Source organism: Moschus berezovskii, chromosome 5 (genome assembly GCF_049115385.1).
Source record: "Moschus berezovskii isolate FMDL1 chromosome 5, NW_MosBer_1.0, whole genome shotgun sequence".
NCBI classification, from domain to species: domain Eukaryota; kingdom Metazoa; phylum Chordata; class Mammalia; order Artiodactyla; family Moschidae; genus Moschus; species Moschus berezovskii.
The window spans coordinates 54,200,088-54,222,836 of record NC_142464.1 but is presented as its reverse complement, the minus strand read 5'-3'; the positions used below and the strand labels follow the sequence as shown (position 1 = coordinate 54,222,836).

The 22,749-nt window shown below is 36.5% G+C and overlaps 1 protein-coding gene across 7 annotated transcripts in view; it reads right to left on the bottom strand.

Annotated features, from left to right (window-relative positions):
- Nucleotides 1-1,361: 1,361 nt before the first annotated feature.
- RBPJ (recombination signal binding protein for immunoglobulin kappa J region) overlaps nt 1,362-22,749 on the bottom strand; it is a 244,134-nt gene continuing 222,746 nt past the window's right edge. For all 7 annotated transcript variants that reach the window (XM_055434531.2, XM_055434528.2, XM_055434536.2 and 4 more), the window contains 8 exons: nt 20,963-21,128; nt 18,092-18,266; nt 13,556-13,693; nt 13,291-13,403; nt 7,697-7,837; nt 6,255-6,410; nt 5,801-5,904; nt 1,362-5,627 (listed from right to left, as the gene is read on the bottom strand). In XM_055434531.2, the coding sequence (XP_055290506.1) occupies nt 5,312-5,627; nt 5,801-5,904; nt 6,255-6,410; nt 7,697-7,837; nt 13,291-13,403; nt 13,556-13,693; nt 18,092-18,266; nt 20,963-21,128 (1,309 nt within the window). In that variant the 3' untranslated portion in view covers nt 1,362-5,311. The remainder of the gene's footprint in view (nt 5,628-5,800; nt 5,905-6,254; nt 6,411-7,696; nt 7,838-13,290; nt 13,404-13,555; nt 13,694-18,091; nt 18,267-20,962; nt 21,129-22,749) is intronic.

Here is a 22,749-nt window from a genome sequence, read left to right as displayed (position 1 = left end):
TTTAAACCAAGATGAGTCACGACTTCTTACATCGGTGTGCATAACGCCTTAAACTACTTGTTGGACACCTGCATGCCGGCACACAAATGACTTCATCCTTAACACATGCAACTGCGAGTAACTGTCCACTCTCACAGGTCCTCGCCAGGGCTGTGTGTTCTATCTCCCAGCCTAAAGCTTTAGGGTCTGACCTTAAGTCAAAATTAATCACCTCATTTGTGCCTTATATACATCAACTTAATTGTTGCCCTCATTGTTGTCTAGCACTAAACTAGGGAAAAAGATTTTTCTTTGGGAAAAGGACTTAGCACTGGGATCCTTCACCACTAGCACCTGATGTAGCTCGCCCTCTGTATCTTTTAAACTGGCAACCATTTAAGGATCCAAGGACAAAAAATATATACATATACACTGAATGGACCTTTCATTAGGTTGCTTAGAAAGTGATCACATACTCTTTATAATAATTGTATTATTCCCATCTAAATTCTAAAGGAGCTATTACTTAATCTAGAGATGGGAGTCTAGAACTGACATGTACACACTGCTATATTTAAAATAGATAACCAACAAGACCTACTGTTAAAAAAATAATACATTATTTTTTAAAGGAAGCTATTACCAATCCTAGCCATTGAAAGTCTCACCATTCAAACCCCAACTATTTATTTAACAATCACTATTTTCAGAAGATGTCTTTAGCAAAATCCTGATAACTTGGCTCACATTTTTTTCTTTTAGGGGATATCAGATAAATGAACTTGCTATGATTTAAAAAATACATAACAACCTCCCCCTTTACTGTTTCCCTATTGAACAAAGTAGGCTTCCCTCATAGCTTAGTCGGTAAAGAATCCGCTTGCAGTGCAGGAGACCCAGGTTCTATTCCTAGGTCGGGAAGATCCCCTGAAGAAGGAAATGACAATCCACTTCAGTATTCTATCCCATGACAGAGGAGACTACAGGCCATGGGGTCGCAAAAGTTGGACAAGACTTAGCAACTAAACCACCATTAAACAAGGTATGCTTTCTCTGAAAGCATAATGAAGAGCCCCCAACAAAAAGCACAAACCATTCTATGTTCTTTCATACACCAGGCCAAATGATAACCTCATACTGGAAAAGCAAGCTGTCATTAAATAATGCTCTCCAATCATGTTGAGATTAGTTCAAAATGTTCCTGAATTAGGAGACAACTCTTGAGTTGTCCAAAGTCCATTTCCCCATTTACAAGGATTAAAAAAAAAAACCCTTTCCAAAAAAAACTTTCTTTTTAAAGCACTATCTAGTTAAAATTGCAAAAAAGAAAAACAAAATCAGTACAGTTATTAATTTGATGTGATGAAGCTTAGAGAGCAAGGTAAAACTATAAACAGACAAACTTAAAGTATTCTGAAATCAACGATAATACACGTATCAGGCATGTCCAACAGAACACTTTTACAATGGTTTACATTTCCTTTTTATTTATTTCTTGAAACTGCCCGTATTGCAGGTTTCTCATGGGTGAAATATGGAACTGAGCAGATTCTTTTTTCTACAAAATTATGGTATAAACTTGCTCAATTTTCTATCTTATTGCTAATAAACCTTACAGGCGCACAGTTTGTAAAATAAACCCCTTAAGGACTGAATGCGTAGAGCATGCTGCAAGGTACAAGAAATAAGCTAAAAATGAGCATATAAACCTACATCTGGACCAACACAGTACTGAACGCTGGCAAACATTTATCACAACACAGGGAAAAATTAATAAAAGGAAATACAGTTCAGTCCTGAAAGGGTTAAATAGAAACCCTAATATATTATTGTTTCTAACCATCCATCCCACGTTACAGTGCTTGAAAACAAAGTCAAAAGTCTGGCACAGAAAATTACACACATTTGTTCAGTATTCATCAGAAACACAGCTGCTTTTGAAATCAAAAGTAAGTAACTTAGTTAATAATTGAATAACATTTTGATTTAAAAAAGAACCCCACCACCCCCACCCCCGCATGGATTATCTGATTAAACATGAATAGTTTAGTTCTTAAAAACTGTTGACAATTTCCTGTGAGGGCACAGACAGTACTAGTTTCGTTTAAAAAAAAAAAAAACTAACCAGTTATTATCGCAAATAAGTCTGGGCAGTAAGAGTGACAAATATTTTACCAGTTAACACACACATAAGGATATCTTTACTTGTCGTGGTTTAAGAAAAGTCAGCAGCAGATTATACTAGTGTTCAACTCTGAAATCATTCAAAACAAAAAGGGCATTTTATATTTATAGCTTTTTGTTTGCCTTCTCAATCTATGTGATCAATTAAAACAATATATTAGATAAGAGACAGTTTCTATGCATATTTTCAGAAACTGTATAGAATCATAACAGCATAGGATATACTTCTAATACATGACTTAAAACAAAAAAACTTGAACGTACTATACTTTAACTGAAGTGGTTACCATTCTGAGAGCCTTTATGAGGGAAAATGATCAGCATCTCTAATAATGCCACCATTGAAGGAAGGGCCACGTTCTACAATACTGTAACTGGAGGACGAGGCTCCTGTAAATTACACACTGAAAATAATTCACACAAAAAACTTTAAGCAGCTGACAAAAGAACTACTGATAAACAATAAGCCATAACAGACAAATCATTTCAGTTTGTGGTATGGAGAATGGCATAAAACAGTGGCAGGGGTTGGGGGTGGGGATCTGTAGGAGTATACTCTTAAGTCTTAATAAAAGAACCAACAATGAAGAGGAAAAGGGTTTACAGTCTAATATTTCAATTATCTTATTAAAATAAACAGAGCCAAAATTAGACATAGTTAAACAGTAAAAAAAGCAAAAGTTCATTTTAATAAAGTCATAAACTTGAAAAAATATTCTGAGTTGCAATGCTGGGTAGGAATAGTTTGTGCTTCAAAAGCATCTTATTTGTTATCAGTTAATTTAATATAAATTGGTAACTAAGTAACAAACTTGGGAAGTGGAGGAAACCTGTGGCCCATTTCAGCAGCACTGAAAACATTTCTGCGCTCTGAACAAAAAGCACTGTGTGAAGGCTACTTCCAGACTCAACAGAGAGCAGAATAAATACTACTCAGAAATAAGCAAGTTCGCAAGAAAAAGCCAGTAAACAGTTAAAACAAAGAAAGATAAGGCCACAAAGAATTCTGCCCTTGGTCAGTGAAACAGATTTAAAGTATGAGGCAGGATTAGCTTACAAGAGAAGCTAGTGACGGGAGCAGACTTAAAGAGAGAAAGGCTATATATAGCATAATGCAGCCTGTAGTAATTAAACAGGCTTGCAGTAAAGAAAAGACCACAATAACTACGTGTTTTACAAATGACTTCGCCCTTGAAAACTGAGGAAAAAGCTATCTAAAGATGTTAGGAACTATATTTACAATGGCATAGTCTGAGCAAAAGAATGAGTAATGAAGATTTATCAAACCTGTGGGGTGGGAATGTGGGGAAGCTACTAATGATGATGTTTTAAAAAGTCTACTGGTGGAAACTTCTCAAAATAGCCCAGGACACCAAAAAGACAATTTCTGTACGGAAAGATATGCAGGAAGTTACAGTTTTGCATCCTTAAGGTACTTGTGGCTTCTGTTTTATGGGACAGTAAAAGCTTACCACAATCTAGAGGTAGTTTTTACTCGAAGAAAGATGATTGTATTACTAGACAATGTCCTGTAACATTACACACATAGATCCTATACTAAATGTAGCCCAATGAGTCTGCCACAATTTCTAAGAAACCAAACAAAGGTATAACCAAAGTGTAGGAACAAAACCAATGTAAAAGAGGTGAGTCCAGCACAGATAGGCAGCACACAACCCGGAATGCAATCAAATCTTAAATGGAGAAGAAATGCTTTCTGAGTAGGTGACATTTGTGAAGACACTCAAGTGTTGGGGAAGAGAAGACAAAAAAAGGGAAAGAAATGGAAAGATAAATTACATTTGCATTTTTATAATCTTACAACTATCCATTTCTAAAGTATTGTCTTCCAGCTATTTTAGTTGGTCATCTAGTAAAAGCATCCTGTTTCAAGGTTACAGTGATGTTTTGACCTAGGCTACCCCCCCACCAAAAAAAAAAGTAAATAAAACCATGCTTTTGCTGAGATTTTTCCTCATTATACAATAAGGGCACCATCTACCAACTGGTAGCAAATACTTAGCATGATACTTTTTTGTTATCATATGCCAACAAGGCAGAAAAACACCCTGCTGAATGAAATCACTGGGAATATTCCAAGTTCAAAATAAAATGTTTAACTTACACATAATACAAGTTATGTACAAGATAAGGAGGGGGAGGAAACCTGAACAAATGTTGACTGAGTAGATACATTTCTGCACAGGAAAAGGGGAGGGAACGCTGTAAAAACCAACATGTTCCATGCCATTAACTCATTAATGACTAAATGGCCACATTTAAATTCAGGTAAATGTTAGAACCTCTTGGATTACCACTATAAATACATTAAAAAAAAAGTAACACAGAGAAATAACTATCAATGGTATTTGAGAACAGAGACTAAGTACATTGCATGTATTGCAGGCAAGGCAGAGGCATTTTTTTTTTAAAGCTTTTGCACAGACTTCATATAATCTTAAAAGAAATATGAATGCAGGCTTTTACAAGATTTGACTTGCTGAAATCAAAACACCTTCCATTCAAGAAAAGTCATAAGACTTCAGCTTTTAAAAAAATAATAAAATAAAAAGAACAGTTCCAGCCTTGGACCAGAAAGACCTGGAAGAGTATGGTAATTAGATTAAACAAGCATGGTCAGGCTTGGAACCTGAATGTACTTAAGAGCAAAAGCTCAAAGTGGGTGGGGAGGAGAACAACCTATTTGGTAACAAAGGTGTATTATATATGTGATATAAAAAAGGTATGGTGAAAATGTACCTTTTACTAAAGCTTATACAAGTTCCTTGGTCCATAAAAACTATGTTAGATTTTTGTCTTCTAGTTTGATTAACTTTTACTCCAGCCACATCTCTATTTCTCGCCCATTTAAACAAAACCAAACAAAAACCAACCAAACAAAAATAACAGCTGAAAAAAATCGATTCCCAGAAGTTTGTATATTTAGATGTTTTTTTGTTTGTTTGTTTTGTTTCACTGTGGCTTCTGCACTTCAAATCAGCACTTGCAGGTAATGGGGTTTTTGAATAGTATAAGCTGGTATGAAAAGTTTTCCCAAGAAACCACAAAAGATTGTTCATTTTTTTCTTTTTTTTGTCAACATTTTGCCGCACTCAAGTCAGTGTAAGTCCTAGCAAAAAGACGGTAGTTAGGACACAACTGTTGCTGTAGATGATGGGACATTGGTTGAATTTGTGCTGACGTTTGTGTAACTTCCCTCGCTGTTTGTGTTTGATTCATTAGGGGGCACTTGGCTTGAGTTGGCTCGAAGGATTGCTCCCGCTGCACTGCAATGTGGCCGTGGCCCTGGTTCTGGGGTATAGGTAAAGGTAAGGCTGGTGGAATAAATGATTCCATCATTACGGACCAAAGTTACTGGAACCTGGACTGGCTGCCGGACCCATCTCCAGCCTTCTCGGAATGCAGAAATGTCTGGGACAACACATAGCATACTCTCTCCACATCTGAGGAGGAAACAGAAACCACTTAAAATCATGGCAAATTTTATAATGAAACTTAAAAACAAGGTTGCTTAATACAGGACAATCAACCTCTTAATACAGGACTCTTGGGAAAGAGTCTCACGTACCCACCCCCATCAAAAACTCTGGATGATGTAAAAAATTATATTAAGTACCTGTACATAGTTTCAGCTTCTACATCCCCAAACCACACTCGTAAATTTGGAGTGAAATTCTGTCCTGTAAGTTCAAGCATTGCTACGTCCCCACCGCCATTCAACTGCAATTCACAGAAAATCAAAACAACATTGAGGAAACTTTTCATTTTTCATTAAAGTACACAGATGAGTTTTTCATTCAACTATCATGTGCAAAAAAAAGATAATTAAAATACTTCCTTTAACATGATTATAAAGACAAAGTGAACTAAAACTCTCGATATACAAGCTGATTTACATTTAAATTTTCTTGCTAAATTATGTGTGTTCCTCTGATTTTCTTCTTCTCTGTGTAAAAACCCCTCCAAATCACAGGATTTGAAGAAAAATCAAATTTATTGTCAAGTAAAATTATGCCACATCATATCTTAGCAGCTGCAAAAAGCTGACGTCAACTTGTAAGAGGTCTCACCTGAAGACTTTCTACGACAGGCACAGGTGTGACTGGGGCAAGGACAGGGCCCATCCCCTCATAAAATGTATACTCTGCCTTATCTGTACTAATGATTGTCCAGGAAGCTCCATCATTTATCATCTCTTTATTTGGTTCTTTTGGGCATGGAGTGGCCTTAGAAAAAAAGAACAGTTATAAATTATATACACTGTGGTATTATAAGACAATTTTAACAAAGTAACACCCATGAAGAGAATTTAGTACAAATTTACAAACTTCCCAGGCACCATACTTTTCCAACCCCTAATTAAAAATAGAAATATTAATATGGAAACCTCACATAAGGCAGGTTTTATTTTAATATAAACTATTTTGTGACATACTAAAAATTAATAATACCTCTCAGAATAACCATTTAAGTAAAATTACACCAGTACCTGTATAATTTCTTTAATAAAAGATCAGTATCTGTGACATAATTAGCTGCTTAAAATGCTTCAAAGTTCCCTAAGAAAGAGGGGGGCTTCCCTGGTAGCTCAGTGGTGTAGAATCCACCTGCCAATGCAGGAGACGTAGTTGAATCCCTGGGGCTTGGAAGATCCCCTGGAAAAGGAAATGGCAACCCACTCCAGTATTCTTGCCTGGGAAATGTCATGGACAGAAGAGCCTGGCAGGCTATGTCCATGGGGTCACAAAGAGTCGAAAATGGCTGAGTGACTAAACAACAACATCAAAAGAGAGAATGGAAGTCCTCTCTTATTTAAAGAACTACAGATACTTCTGTACTTTCAGCAGGAAGGCAAGATGTGAATGGCAATCCCCTATCCCTACCTCGAAACACCTAGGCCAGAACATCAGTGCTGGGCTGAGGAGACCAGCTGTGTGTGGCCATCTCTCCAGAAAAAGTCTCCAGATGTCCACAAATGAGTTTCATGTGGAAGTGTAACTATTCAATTAAATCATCTGTTCATGTCATAAATATCCTCACGAAAGTCTTCTGAGTCAATATAGTTAAAACTTAGATTTTGACTAATTAGCTTTTAACATGTCATCATTACTACCTTAGAAGACCCCAATATAAATCTAATGAGAATTATGAACCCTCCTCCAAAATAAGCATGCACCACTATATACAGTGTTGTCTGCACATAATTTCAGGTGACTCTTTGAACACCCAACATCTACTTTTGGATAATCTGAAGAACTTTTTATCCCTCAGAATTAGCTGTTAATTGTTTCTCTTAGAACATTCTCATAGTTTTGAGTTCTTTGAGGTAGAATGACTACTATGTCTGAAGAATATGTAGGCTAAGGACCCTTGAAATCGGGATAAATATCTGAACACAGATTCATGTATTTGGATACTATTAACATTTTTTAAACGAGAGTTTCATGTTTCTGAATGCTGCTAACCTAACAGTTTGCACATTTTAGATTTTACCAGCAATTTAGAAACATACCTGAAACTGGATGATTCTTTCTTGAGAAAGGCACAAGTACATTCTTTCTGTATCCTTAAGGTAAAACGCACATTTGTGGAGCTGTGACACAGGATCATCGGCATCCAGTAATGCAGTCTGCTTATCAACCTTCCTAATTATCTGCATTTCAACAATTAAAAAAGGAAAGGTCATCACATAAGGAGAGTCTTCATGTCCTGCACTGTCAAGAGTACACGGCAAGAATCCGCCATTAAAGAATACATCACAGATACCTGTCACTTATCTACATACACAACAGCATTTACAAACAAAGTTAGGCATAAAAACACTTTTAAATTCCAAACATGTTAAGAATGCGGAGATGTTACCTTCTACCACCAACTCCTAAAAATAATAGGGCAGGCAGGCACTTGCTTTCTAAATCTGTGCCTTTCAAACTTTGACATCGGGACAAATCATATGGGGTTCCTGTTAAACATACATCTGTTCTGGGCCTGCAAATCACAGAAAGGGCCTGATATTTTGCACTTCTGGTTAATTTCCAGCTGATGTTCATCCTGCTGGTCTATGAATTGTATTTTGAATAGCAAGTTCAAATGACCTCTCCAATAACACACAATGACAAATATTCCAACATCAAAGGGGAAATTATCTCTAAAGGCCACTATGGGTATGCTGCTGCTAAGCCGCTTCAGTTGTGTCTGACTCTGTGTGATCCCATAGACGGCAGACCACCAGGCTCTGCCATCCCTGGGATTCTCCAGGCAAGAGTTCTGGAGTGGGTTGCCATTGCCTTCTCCGATGGGTATGCTAGTTAGTACCTAAGTCCATTATCACACTTACATGCTGTTGCTTTGTTTTAACATAAAACAGGTATCATTCTGCAGATTAGGAAACAGGCTCAGAGGTCAGGTTAAGCTCCTCAAATTCACCCAGTCAGTAGCTGAGGAACCAAAGTATGATCCCAAGGCTGGCTGCCTGCACAGCTAGAACTCTTTCCATTATATAGTATGACCTTACACTACAAATATTCCACAAAATACATACGATATCTGAAAGATAATACTATTCAAACCTTCAGTGTTACTTATCACATGGAAGGTAATCACTAAGTGTTTGAGGACTGTGAAGATTACTCTCAACAGCATACAAACATATTGGAACTACTTCTCATCTTTAAATCAAAGAAACCCCTTCCTTGGGACTTCCCTGGTGGTCTAGTGGTTAAGACTCCATGCTCCCAAAGCAGGAGGCATGGGTTCTATCCCTGGTTGGGCAGCTAAGATCCTGCATACCAAGTGGTGTGGCAAATCAATAAACAAAGTCTCCAGTCACTGACATTAAAAAAAAGAAGAAACCCCTTCCTTGACTACATGTCCTTCTCCTTACCTCTCACTGCTCCATTTCTGTTCCCCTTTGTAGCAAAACTCCTCTTCCTCACCATCTCATCTCCTGAAATCTCTCCAACTTTGTGTTTCAAAATTGCTCTTGGTGAGGTCCTTAAGGACTGCGCTCTGTCCTCACCTTAGCTTTCTCAGAAGCACCTGACCCACACATTCTTCCTTCGGAAATACACTTGCTCTAACTGCCTTCAGTGCTCCAGAGCTGAGTCTCCAGGTCTCTTTCCCTCTTCCCATACTCTACAGGTTTTCTATTCTCTTTAGAGGTTAGCAGTAGTAGTGTTAGTCGCTCAGTCATGTCCGACTCTTTGTGACCCCATGGACTGTGGCCTGCCAGGCTCCTCTGTCCATGGGATTCTCCAGGCAAGAATACTGGAGTAGATTGCCATTCCTTTCTCTAGAAGATCTTTCCAACCCAGGAATTGAACCCAGGTCTCCTTCACTGCAGGCAGATTCTTTACCGTCTAAGTTTTAGAGGCTGGCAATTCCTAAATTTTTATCTCCAGCCATAGCCTTTCTCAGGCATTCAACTTGTATATTTAACTACCTATTCAACAGTTCCACTTAAAATGTCTATTAATAGCCATCTCAATCAAGAACATAATTTTTGATTTCTTCCTAAGCTCAATAAATGACACCATGTTCACTCAATCCTAAAATCGTGGAGTCATCTTTGACTTCTTACTTTCTCTTACACTCCATCTGTCAACAAATTCTGTTAAGTCTACTTTCAAATAAATCAGTCACCTTTCATGCCCTTACCAGTACCATCTTGGTCTAAGGTATCTTCATCAACTTCTTGCCTGAATTATGACAAAAGCCCAGTCATCTTTCTGTGTGCTTCCACCACTATATCTCCCTGTGCTCTGATTCACAAACCAGCCATCATTCTCTGTTTGTGAGCCTCCAGTGGCCTCCTATTGTACATAGGTAACAGAAAGTTTTACCCTAGACAGAGAAAGGGATCTGACAAGATGATGCCCATGACTTACTTTGCAGGATCATTTCCTGGCACTTGCCCTCTCCACTCCTCCCTCAGCTCTCACTACAATGACTTCCTTGCTAGTCCTCACACATTTCTGTCTTAAGTTCTTTTTGTTCTCATTCTGTTAGCCTGAAATGTTCCACACCCAGTTTCTGTTTCCCAACTTCATTATGGTCTCTGTTCAAAGAGCCCCACTTCATAAAGACTTCTCTGACCACGGTAAGCTCTCCCATTTCCCTGTGCATTTATCCTGCTTTAATCTGTCTCACCACTTATATTAACCTTTAAATACATTATATAGACATCTCTTTAGCTGGCTTTTTGTCTATCACCCTACCAAAACATAAGCTCCAAGAGGAAAGGAAGTCTACCTTGTTTACCAATGTATCTCCAGCACCTATACAGTGACTGGCCCATGGAAGGTTCAGGGTTATTTGCAGAATGTACATATATGTGTAGGACTATAATACTTTGCTCCACAATGGACATTCTTAATAACTCACAGAATTTTGGAAGGGTTAAATGAATTGATATTTGTAAAAGTGCTCAGAACAGTGCTATAAATATTTTGCAGTACTATTGGGTTTTTATTATTTGATTCACATACCTAACTTATATTCCATGATCCTTTTTTCTCCATCTAAGCCACAGCTATTAAAAATCTTGATCTTTAAAGTCAACATTCTTCAGATTTACGAATTTTTAGCTCTGCAGTTCATCTGAATATTTGTCACTCTACTTATATCACCACTAATTTTCAAGTTTAAAGGGAGACAGTACACTTTTAGCAATTATATCTTCTAATATATTCTGTGAGACTAATTAATAAACTCAAGTAAAATGTTTCCATTCAACTCAAGCCTTAAAGCTGTACTTAAATTTAACAATGCTTGAATTTTAGAGAAATAGTTAAATTTGAATGATGTAAGGACTGATGCTAAAGCTGAAACTGCAATACTTTGGCCACCTCATACAAAGAGTTGACTCACTGGAAAAGAGTCTGATGCTGGGAGGGATTGGAGGCGGGAGTAAAGGGAAGAACAGAGAATGAGATGGCTGGATGGCATCACCGACTCGATGGACATGAGTCTGAGTGAACTCCGGGAGTTGGTGATGGACAGGGAGGCCTGGCGTGCTGTGATTCATGGGGTCACAAAGAGTCGGACACGACTGAGCGACTGAACTGAACTGAAGCCTAAAACTTTCTGTAAGTCTACCACACTCATTTATGACTTCACCGCATATTGAGAACATGGGTCATGTTTGGTTCAATGTTATTTCTCACAATAGCTATCTGGACATAGACACTGCTGAGTGACCTGGTCTCGCCAATAAACAAATCAAAGATGCCCCCGACTATTTGGTATCAAAAACTTGCTGTGATAATTTCTCATTATTAAGAAGAGGAAAGAAATATGAGAAGCCAGGTAGCGCGAATGTTATAGTAAGTTATGTGTGATGAAAAAGTGATGAATTCTAACACCAGGAGTTACTCCTACCAGCTCTCTCTCCTCTATGCTGGCTCTGTAGGTTACCGGTACAGTGTTTACTAACTTCTTAGGTAACGGGGATGCAGCCCTTAAAGACAGAAGACATATCTTATTCATACTCTTAGCACTATACCTTGTAAATACCCAGGCTAAATTAATGCTGCTGATTACTTTATCTAACAGATGTTAGATGTCCCAAATTTTGGGGGTATCTGACAGACTTGAGGACATGAGACAAATGCTAACTGGTGTTTCTTATTAGTTGGCTATATAGATTGTGCCTGTTTTCCAAGGACCCAAACCAGGATTTCTCACTAAGACCTTCATCCCATTGAAACTGGTCTTGGGGGGACAGTGTTTTTCAATTAAGAATCTCTAATAAGGCTAATATTCTAGGAAACATAAAATGCAAACTTTAGATATTAAGGCAGTGTTATCCTTCTTAAAAGCATATGAAAACTATAGAATGCTTCCTCTGAAAAACATGTTTTCATTGAAAACTGTATGTAAGTGGATGGAAAGGAAGGCAGGAAGTAGTGTAGAGCATATAAAGCCTAGCTATAATTCTGAGGAAACTAATGCCTCAGTCACATGATCTCTAGAAAGAAGTATTTACTGTTAACAATGTTAACGATGGTACTGCAGCTTTTCCTAAGGCATTCACTGGATCAGGTTTTTTTAACTTCAACATTTTTATAATTAGAGCCACACAGTTTTGAATGTAAAAATATTCAATTAAAGATGATTTTCAAGAAAGGCAGACTGGTACTTTACATAAAACTAAGTGAAAACACCATTTTTAGATTTGAGTCAGTCTTTTCTATGACCTATATATAAGTTGTTGCTGGTCAGAGACATAAGCTTCTGAATTGTGCCTCCAAAGTACAAGCTTTTAATGACAAAGCAAATAAACATTATCCTTGGAATATAGTGACACAGAATAAATAAGAAGAGATCTTCAGTAAAATTTATTCAGTCCGTTTTTTGGTTTGTGTCTTCCTAATTTATGTACCCTTCTTTCCCTACCTTTCTCCCTTTTATAATCTATCTTAGGTTCAAGATTTTATAAATTTATATTATTATGTTTCACATATTATGGCTTTAAGTTGAAAAGGGAAATAAAATCACCTTGTACAACCATGACACAGAAAAATCATTGACTTACACAATTATAGATCAACCCAGCTTCCTGCTGAAATAGTCCCAGAAAATATCAGCCAATGAAATATTTCATCAAAGAGATACAAAGCATATTCAGCAAAGTAATACTAAAGTTCTTCCATTCACTCAGCCCCTCCCCCAAGCTGATCTTGAATCGAACTTACTCATAAACTCCTTCCATCTTTAATACAACTAAATTGTGTTGTTTCAGAAAACGAGGGGGAATATGATGCAGAATGTATAAAACGGTTTTGCTTCATTTTGCTAAGAAAAGCAGTTTTCTACTATTTCAAAAAGCCCAAACACTGTCTCTTTTTGCAGGAGAGTAAACTAACAAAAACTTTGCTTATATTTTTAAAGAAATTTATAATTTCTATGCTTTTGAAAACTTGGGCCTGTGTCAGGATGCAGCAATCACCACAAAGAATGAATAATGAACCTACATTAGTTAAGAAAATAAATCACAATGTAACTTTAGAGTGCCCTCTATTGAATATGTCCAGATAAACAACCAAAAAAGGGGGGGGAAGCTGTCAAAATTTATTATAAACAGTCATGAGGTCATTAAGGCCATACCAATCTTGGGAGTGCCATGCCAGTAACTGAACACACAAGTTTGACTGTTTGTCCATAATGGATGTATCCATCGCGGACTGTGAATTCTTCTCCTTCTGATTCATCATCATCCACTGCAGTGAGATGGAAACAGAGATCAAACTATCATCTTTAAAATGTATTAATCTGCTTATAAAAATGACAAAACTAAATATATCTGTAAGTCTTATTATTTAAAAAAATTTAATTTCACACTAAAAAACCAAATGTATATTTTTATACTCACGGAGATGAATGTAAAATGCTCCCCACTGCTGAGAACTGGCATGGAAATTACCTCCTTCTACATGCAAGTATCTGGTGCTAACTGTCTGGGATCGGAGTCTATTAAACAGAGCCACCTTTGTTCCTGAGGCAATGCAGACTGCAAAGAAAAAACAGCTATTTATGTGATTGGGGGGGTGGGGGTGGGGTAATAGTAAAGAGCAAGAAGGGACCAGTACCTGGTAAGTTATGACTATTCTTTATTGCAATAATTAATGGATTCCGCTAACACTTATTTTAAACCCTCCAAGAAAATATAGATAATACTCCCCCAGAGGTCAGGGTAACTCTTTTGTTAATAATGTTAAGCTACAGATACATAATATGCCCATAAAAATGATTTTTAAAAGTGTGCTGTATAATATATTTAACACAGTGCTGTTTTTTAAAAGGAAGTTACTTTTAAAATAATGGTGTCAAATAATAGGAAATTGATTAAATAAAACATAATATCATTGACCTAATTGAATAATAATGTGTATTTAAATGCACTGATGAGAAAATATCTCCCTGATATATCACTGAATGCAAAGCAGACTATACTGTGGTTTCGTTAGGTAAGCATATACATTTTTATGTGATAACATAGGTCTCCACGTGCTCACATAATATCCCATGGAATATATTCAAAGAGAGGGGTCTAGAAGGTTGTTTACCAAAGATAATGGCAATTGCCTCTGGACACTGTGACTTTAGAGATTGTGCTTCCTTCTAAATACCTTAAAGTATAGCATTGCATGAAATTTCTTGAAAAACTAGCCACATCTATGTAAGCAGGAAAAATACTCTATAAATGAAATACGTTCTCTGCCATCAAAAAACTCAAGAATCAACAGAAATACAAAATTAAAGACTTTAAATAAAATCCTGTATTTGAATTGGCTTAAGACATCTGTGCATGCTCAATCATGTCTGACTCTTTGCGACCCCATGGACTACAGCCTGCCACGCTTCTCTGTCCAACGGATTCTCCAGGCAAAATACTGGAGTGGAGTTGCCATTTCCTTCTCCAAGTGAATCTTCCTAATCCAGGAATCGAACCCAAGTCTCTTGCATCTCCTGCACTGGCAAGCAGATTCTTTAGCTCCCTGGCCGTGCTGCGCAATTGAATTGGAAACAACCTAAATACATGGCATTAAATGCTGCCTGATGCAAGAATACACAGAATAACTACAGAAAAAAGATCTTCACGACCTAGATAATCATGATGGTTTAATCACTCACCTAGAGCCAGACATCCTGGAATGTGAAGTCAATTGGGCCTTAGGAAGCATCACGATGAACAAAACAAAACTAATAGCGCAGTTGCGCTATTTCAAATCCCGAAAGATGATGCTGTGAAAGTGCTGCACTCAATATGCCAGCAAATTTGGAAAACACAGCAGTGACCACAGGACTGGAAAAGGTCAGTTTTCATTCCAATCCCAAAGAAAGGCAATGCCAAAGAATGCTCAAACTACCGCACAATTGAACTCATCTCACACGCTAGTAAAGTCATGCTCAAAATTCTCCAAGCCAGGCTTCAGCAATACGTGAACTGTGAACTCCCAGATGTTCAAGCTGGTTTTAGAAAAGGCAGAGGAACCAGAGATCAAATTGCCAACATCCACTGGATCATGGAGAAAGCAAGAGAGTTCCAGAAAAACATCTATTTCTGCTTTACTGACTATGCCAAAGCCTTTGACTGTGTGGATCACAACAAACTGCAGAAAAACTAAGATCATGGCATCTGGTCCCATAACTTCATGGCAAACAGATGGAGAAACAGTGGAAAGAGTGGCAGACTTTATTTTTCTGGGCTGCAAAATCACTGCAGATGGTGATTGCAGCCATGAAATTAAAAGACACCTACTCCTTAGAAGAAAAGTTATGACCAACCTAGACAGCATATTAAAAAGCAGAGACATTACTTTGCCAACAAAGGTCCATCTAGTCAAGGCTATGGTATTTCCAGTAGTCATGTATGGATGTGAGAGTTAGACTATAAAGAACCCTGAGCACCAAAGAATTGATGCTTTTGAAATGTGGTGTTGGAGAAGACTTTTGAGAGTCCCTTGGACTGCAAGGAGATCCAACCAGTCAATCCTAAAGGAAATCAGTTCTGAATATTCATTGGAAGGACTGATGCTGAAGTTTGGCCACCTGACTATAAATCCCACTTGTCCTTGTTTTATTTGTAATTGAGCTCAGCTCTATACTGAAAGCTCTTTTCCCTACTGCAAATGTAGTGAATAAAATTTGCTTTTACCACTTTTAATGTCCAGTTCTGTTTCTCTTTGACACTACCAATTTACAGAAAATACATTAAACTACACCAAGGGAATACAATTATTGAAATCCAGTATGTAAAAATCTCTCAGTCAACTGACTTAGCTTCTTGAATAAATTAAGATGAGAGAGAGAAAGATGAAGAGAAAAATTCACAAATTTAAAAAGAAAATTCAATGACATGTCAACACAATACATAATATCTGGTGAATCATATTTTAATTTTGATTCAAACCAACAGCTAACCAACACCCCCCAACCCCCACACACATTTTAGACAATTTTCAATTTGAGCACTGACTAGGTATTTAATGATACTAAGACATTATTTCTTTTTATAGTTGTTTTATGTTTGTTTTTATGTGATCGTGGCATTATATTAGAAAACAAAGAGACACCACTATCTTTCAGAAATGCATAGAAATAGTTACAGGTGATACAATGTCTTGGATTTGCATCAAACTAAAATGACAGCAGAGAAAAGTGTGGGTGGAGTAGGGTTACAGATGACGAAGAATCAAGACTGGCCTGAAGTTAAGATCACTGATGAAAAGTTAGAGGATAAACACAGACGTTTCATGTTATTATGCAACTCTACGTCAGTATGTTTGAAATTTCCGTAACGATGATAATGACTGAAGCAGACTAAAAACCACCCACTATATAACATCCCATAAGTTCATTAAAAAAAAAAACAGAAAACAAAGTAAAAACAAGCAAATTAACCAAAATCCTAAAACCTCGCCTTCAAAGAATGAAACAATTATTCTGCAAATTAGTAGACAAGCACTTATCCTGCCTTTTCTTCACAGACTACATTTAAAGCAAACAGCTAACAAATGCAAAAGTTAAGAATAAAAGAATTAGAAATGCCACTATTTTGCAACCATGATGAAGGACTACTAAAATCATTTGGTTAAAGTTTCCTGAGGAATTTTGTAACTGCTGGATTAGACTAACAACTCAACTTACTATAACCAGTCTTAGCGTGACAAGTAGTGTGATAACCAGACAATAAGAGTTCTGATCTGAGAGAAATGAACATATGCAGAACCAGCCAATTCTAAAATGAAGGTCTTTAGGGCTAATCAACAGTTTATAGAAGATATGAGAGACAGAGGAAACACAAAATCAGTCGATTCAGAATATGGAAATTCCATAGGAAAAATCACCCAATTTCAACAAATAAATAACACAGAAAGAAAAAAAAAAAGGCTAGTAGAAAGAACAGAAACTATTTCAGGTTAAAATATATGAACACTGTTTGGATCCAAGTTTGAACAAGCCAACTGCTGAAGACAACAAAACAACAAAAACACAACTGTAAAAAGATGTTTTGAGACAGTATGATCAATCTGCACATGGACTGGCCAGTAGATGGCATTAATGAACTATCATCAACTTCTGTTGGGTATAATGACGTTTAAAAGGAAAATTTTCTGTTAAGAGTCACTACTACAGAAATGATTGAAAGGACAGGATGTCTAAGATTTACATTAAAAAATTCCAGCAACTGGAGGAGGAAAAGGAGCTGGTAGTGACAGAAATTACAGAAATGGTAAAATCTGTTGAGGTCTGGTGGTTGGTCACCTTATATCAACACTACCCCTTTCATGTAAGTTTGAAAGTTTCCATAATAAAAAGTCAAAAGAAAAAAAGAAAAATGGGTATAGAATTTGAAATGTGTAATTCAAACAGCATTTACCAGTGAAAGTCTAAAAATGTGCAGAGACAGCAGTCTGCCAGAGCAACTATGTTAAAATTTTTTAGGTTTTCATGATGGCCTTCCAAAGTCCATTTGATATAACAGTGCTTCTCAAAGAGGTGTTCTGATATTCTGAGTGAATCAGTTCTTGTGGAATAGGAACCATCTTGCACACTGCAGGATATTTAGACACTCAATACTAACATTACTCCCTCTAGTCACTGACAACAAAAGGAAACTCCCATTTCTCCTAATGCCTCTCGGGAGCAGTGAGGAACCAATTCTGGTTAAGAACCACTTTGCTACACCAGGTATTGAACATTTTTAATTACAGAAACAAAAAAGACAAAAAAGCAGCAACAATAACTGAATATGACTTTTTCAGATAAAGTGAAGACCAAAAAAATACTTTAAAAGAATGAACTGGCTACTGAAAAGAAAAATTTAATTTAAAAAATAGTTGAATTAGTCTTATTAATTCATACTGGAAATTGAGGGGGAAAAGAAGAAAACAAGTATACACACGGTCAGCATTTTTCAGTGACTGCTTCTTTTTGGAAGGTTTGGAGATGACTTTTATCCTCTTGCTTAGGAACACACCAATGTCATCACTGTTGCCATAGAACATCTTCACAGACAGCATGAAGTGCTTTCTCTTGTCTGAATCAGATATATACAATGTTTTGGCTGTGCAATAGTTCTGTGAAAGAAAATGATAAGTGTTAATAGCATCAAAACCCTGTCAGCTATGTACAAATAACTCAGTAAGGCTATGGCTAAGTTTGATCAGACTTAAGGCAGTAATTCCACTGAACAGCTGATAAAACCAACTGTAAAAAGTACTGAAATTGATCTCTGAAAACAAAGTACAAAGTCTTCCTTACTGAGTCTACAATACCAACATTGTATTCTGTTTCCCCTTCTCAAAAAGACTTTAAAAAAATAATATTTTATTGTTTTATATAGCTCTACATCTATTTACAGAATTATCAAGACCTTCAGGAAATAAAAACATTTACTTTGAAATGAAAAAGAAATACAAAATATAATGCTACAAAAGTCTATAGAAATATCTGAATTGTAGAATTTGAATTATAGAAACAAAACAATACTAGCAACAGAGGTATAGAGCATGTAATTCTTAAAAATAAAAATTCAAGTGCTAATCAGGGTAAAAATTCATGTTGCATAGCTTACTGAGCTTCAACTATGTAAGACAAAAATGGAGAAAATGAGTATTTAACAAATGATTTTAAAAACATCAGACCCAAAATATAACTATATAGTCAAATACTATGACAATAATAAAAATAAGGGGCTACATATACTAGAACTTTGTTGTAATAAATATTAAAATAAGAATGCAACATGCAAAATACATCCCAATAAAGCAAAATAAAGTCCCTCCTTTTCCAATAATGACTAATCGTACCATTCAATGAACACGCTATTGAAAGAAAACAATATTACCTTAAATGAATGGTTGTTAAGTAAGACAGGAGTAAAGTGCCGCTTTCTGAAGCTCAGCATCCATCTCACTGCTTGGTCCATCTTTGCCTACCTGGAACCAAACTGACCTCGTTCTTGTATCTTGATGGTCCAAGCATATGATTATATTGCTCTTTCTGCCTGGAATGCCTTCTGCTGACTCTCAACCAGTCTTATTCTCTATAGACTCCTCTAATAGCATTTTTCATTAAAACTAAATATTAACACATAATTTGGGCTTAGAGACACTGTACTTCCCTGTAATTAAGTGTTTTAAGTACTAGTTGATACTCAAGCTCTCAGGTATTCTTTTCTGCAAATTTCTAGGGCTTGGGAAAATGATATAATGGCAGAAGTTCATGAAAGATGTACTAAGCCATGATGCTGAGAAAAGCAAGTTGATATGGAAGCAGTTAAAGCTAGCAGTAAAGTTCAATTGCTGTTGTTCAGTTGCTAAGTCATGTCCAATTCTTTTGCAATCCCATGGACTGTAGCCTGCCAGGACCCTCTGTCCATGGTGTTTCCCAGGCAAGAATACTGGAGTGGGCTGCCATTTCCTTCAGGGGATCTTCCAGACTCAGAGGTTGAATCCACATCTCTCATGTCTCTTGCACTGGCAGGCAGATTCTTCACCACTGTGTCACCTATGAAATGGCTGAGCTTCTCACTACCTATCTAATTATCAAGCACACTTACAAATGTCTAGGTGTACAGCTTGGAGACATACATAACAAAAATACATGAGATGTGACCAAAGCTTCTTTGTTCAACCAACTACTCAAATATATATCTAACTTTGGCTCAAGAGTTATAACTCAGATATATTTTATATTGCTCTATTTTAAAATGAAACAATCTTTACAGTAGTAAATTTTCTGTCAAACCTAACTTAAAATACATAGTTGACAAGCCTTAATGATAACAACTATAAGAATATAAATGACAGAAACACACTCAAATTTGAAGGAGACTGATATTAAGGCTCCTTATTCTCAATGCTCATTATCTGTAAAATGACTCATTATCTGTACAATCACTAAAAAAATTAAATGAGATTACAAATCCCCTAGTTCACCACCCTCAACCTTGCCCTCCAATTCCCATCCCTAGTGTGAACTACAATACAGCAAACACTAAGACTTTCAACAAATAGTTACTGAGTGAGAAAATAGCTATTTATGCAATATTTTAAAAGACATTCATGTGGTCATTGAGATCAGAAATATTCGTTTTTCAATTTTAATAGCAAGAGAAAACAAGTTGATGCTAAGTCAATAAATAATTATTTTTGAATACTAAAGGTACAGACTAAGATAACAGCTTTCTAAATTCATAAAATACAGTTAATAAAACTAACTCATAAACTGCATTCCTTAGCAAAGTAATCAAAGAAAATCCCTAAAAGTTTGACAAAAGCTATTCACAGTATTCCTGTCTACATAAGATAGTCCTCTTCCACACTGAAGCTAAATAAAACATTTATGATACTACCAACTTATTTAATACTCTGCTTCCAGTAAAAGACTAAGATTAAATGAGCAGAGTAAAACATTAGTGAACTATGTATTTTCATTGTTATTTGACTATCATGCCCTTATAAGATGGATGGGCAATTAGCCTCCTAAATTTATTATTGGCCCCCAACAGAAACATGATTCACAGCCTGCTAAAACTGCTAGCAAGTTGAGGAAGCTTACTGTGTGCCACCTTTAGATGTCAAAGCTCAAGCTTCACAAATCATGACTAGACCTCAGCTATTAGAGGTTATTCCAGTTCTGATTTATATATTCAAGAAAGTGCTACCAATAACCATAAAATGAAAGAAAAAAAAAACACCACTACAAAAACAAGTAAGAAAACTACATTATGGTATCGTGGTGCGCTTTACAGGGAACCATGTAAACTCACCTTTCCTTCCAAGTTCAGTTGCTGCATTTCTTGGTCACTATTTCCTATTCCAATAAATGCACATGGTTGAGACTCTTGTTCAGAACAACCATCGCGTTCCATTTGTTCTTTTTTTTTCTTCCATCCACTGCCCATAAGATACACACAAGGAGGAGGGCAAAAAAACCTAAAACAACGAGGGGGGGGAGGAAACACAATGCAATTACACTCAAGAAAGCACTTCCTTTTCTTGAACATATGAATACAAAATCATGTTGAACTACATCAACTTAGCTCCTAAAGAAATATTTTGGTGAAGCCTTTTGTAATGCAAATAACCATACCCACAGCTCAGAAATCAATACTTCCATTTGTTCCAGTTAAGGTTCATCTACATTGACATTACACATTCACTTAGCCTAGATACTTTCAGAGCAGGGAACACAAATTTTCACACAGCTCAGAGTTTTGAACATTGCACTTTAGCAAATCCAGTGTACTCCAACACATACAAAAATAGGGTACAACACCACAGAATCTGCAATTACTGATTAAGGTCTACTCAAAATGATGTACTGTTAATTAATGACATTCTTGGTATGGATATCACTCTTAACTTCATTTGGTAATTAATCTGGAAAACAGAGCAGTGCCCAAAGTAGACACTTACAAAATATTAATACAAGTAAGTAAAAGAATTAAAAGCAAAATGGATCATTAGTTTACTATGTATCTTACAACCTAAACATCTGCTACATGTGGATCAAAGAACAAAACATTAGGTCCCTTTAACTCAAAGACAACCAACAGATTTGTTTTGTTAGTTGCCAACAGACTGCCCTCACAAATTCTTCCCATCTAGAATAACTTCCTTATCATTTTCTCTTAGCAGTTAGATTATTTCGAAGTCTAGCTCAAACCCCACATTTTACCTAATTCAGAAGACCATTAATCCAGTCCTTATATTGGGGGTAACTTTCGCTCAATTACACACTTTGACTTATACATACTTTAAAACATTTATTAATATGTCATGTCTCATCAAGGGGCCTGAAAACTCAAATACCTACTCAGATAATAGCCAAGTAAACTCAAATAGTGGCCAGGTAAGTAATCTAAATGAGTGGACTGGATGTACAATAAATAAGTAGAAATATTCTTTAATTAGCCAAAGACGTATGTTCCTTCCCTTCTTTATGAAACACAAAACCCTCAAGGCAATTCCTACTTTTTATATAGTTATAAGCATAGAAATTTCTATCTTAATTCTTTTAAGTTTACTGTAAGGAAAAAAAAAAGCTTAACCGCAAAGATCATCACCCACTAGTGTGTAGCTCTGATGACAAGGAAACAACTGAGAACTGCAAGCATTCCCATATGGCTGAACTAAGGGCATGGAGGTCGCGTGTTGGTCACATCCTCCAATTTTCCAATAGTGACCTAAAATCAAGTTTTACATGAAATTCCTAATAAATTTAGCAGCTAATTTACTATGCTTTTTTACCACTTTTTAGGCCAACAATGTATAGACTTTTAAAAAAAGAAGTGTATCCATGCATATCACACACACAACACGTGCATGCACAGAAACACACAGACACCATCTGCTGGATTTAGTTCTCGGTCCATCCTAAAGGTAGCAGACTAGTATCTACTTGTTTCCTTCCCCCTCAGCACCACTATAATATTGACCAAATTGAATCAAAATAAACAATGGCAACCACATTTTGCTCAACTCCACCAAAGACTACTACTTAAAAGGCAATCTACACACAATTTCTAAGTGAGCTGGGTTTATTTAATTTTCA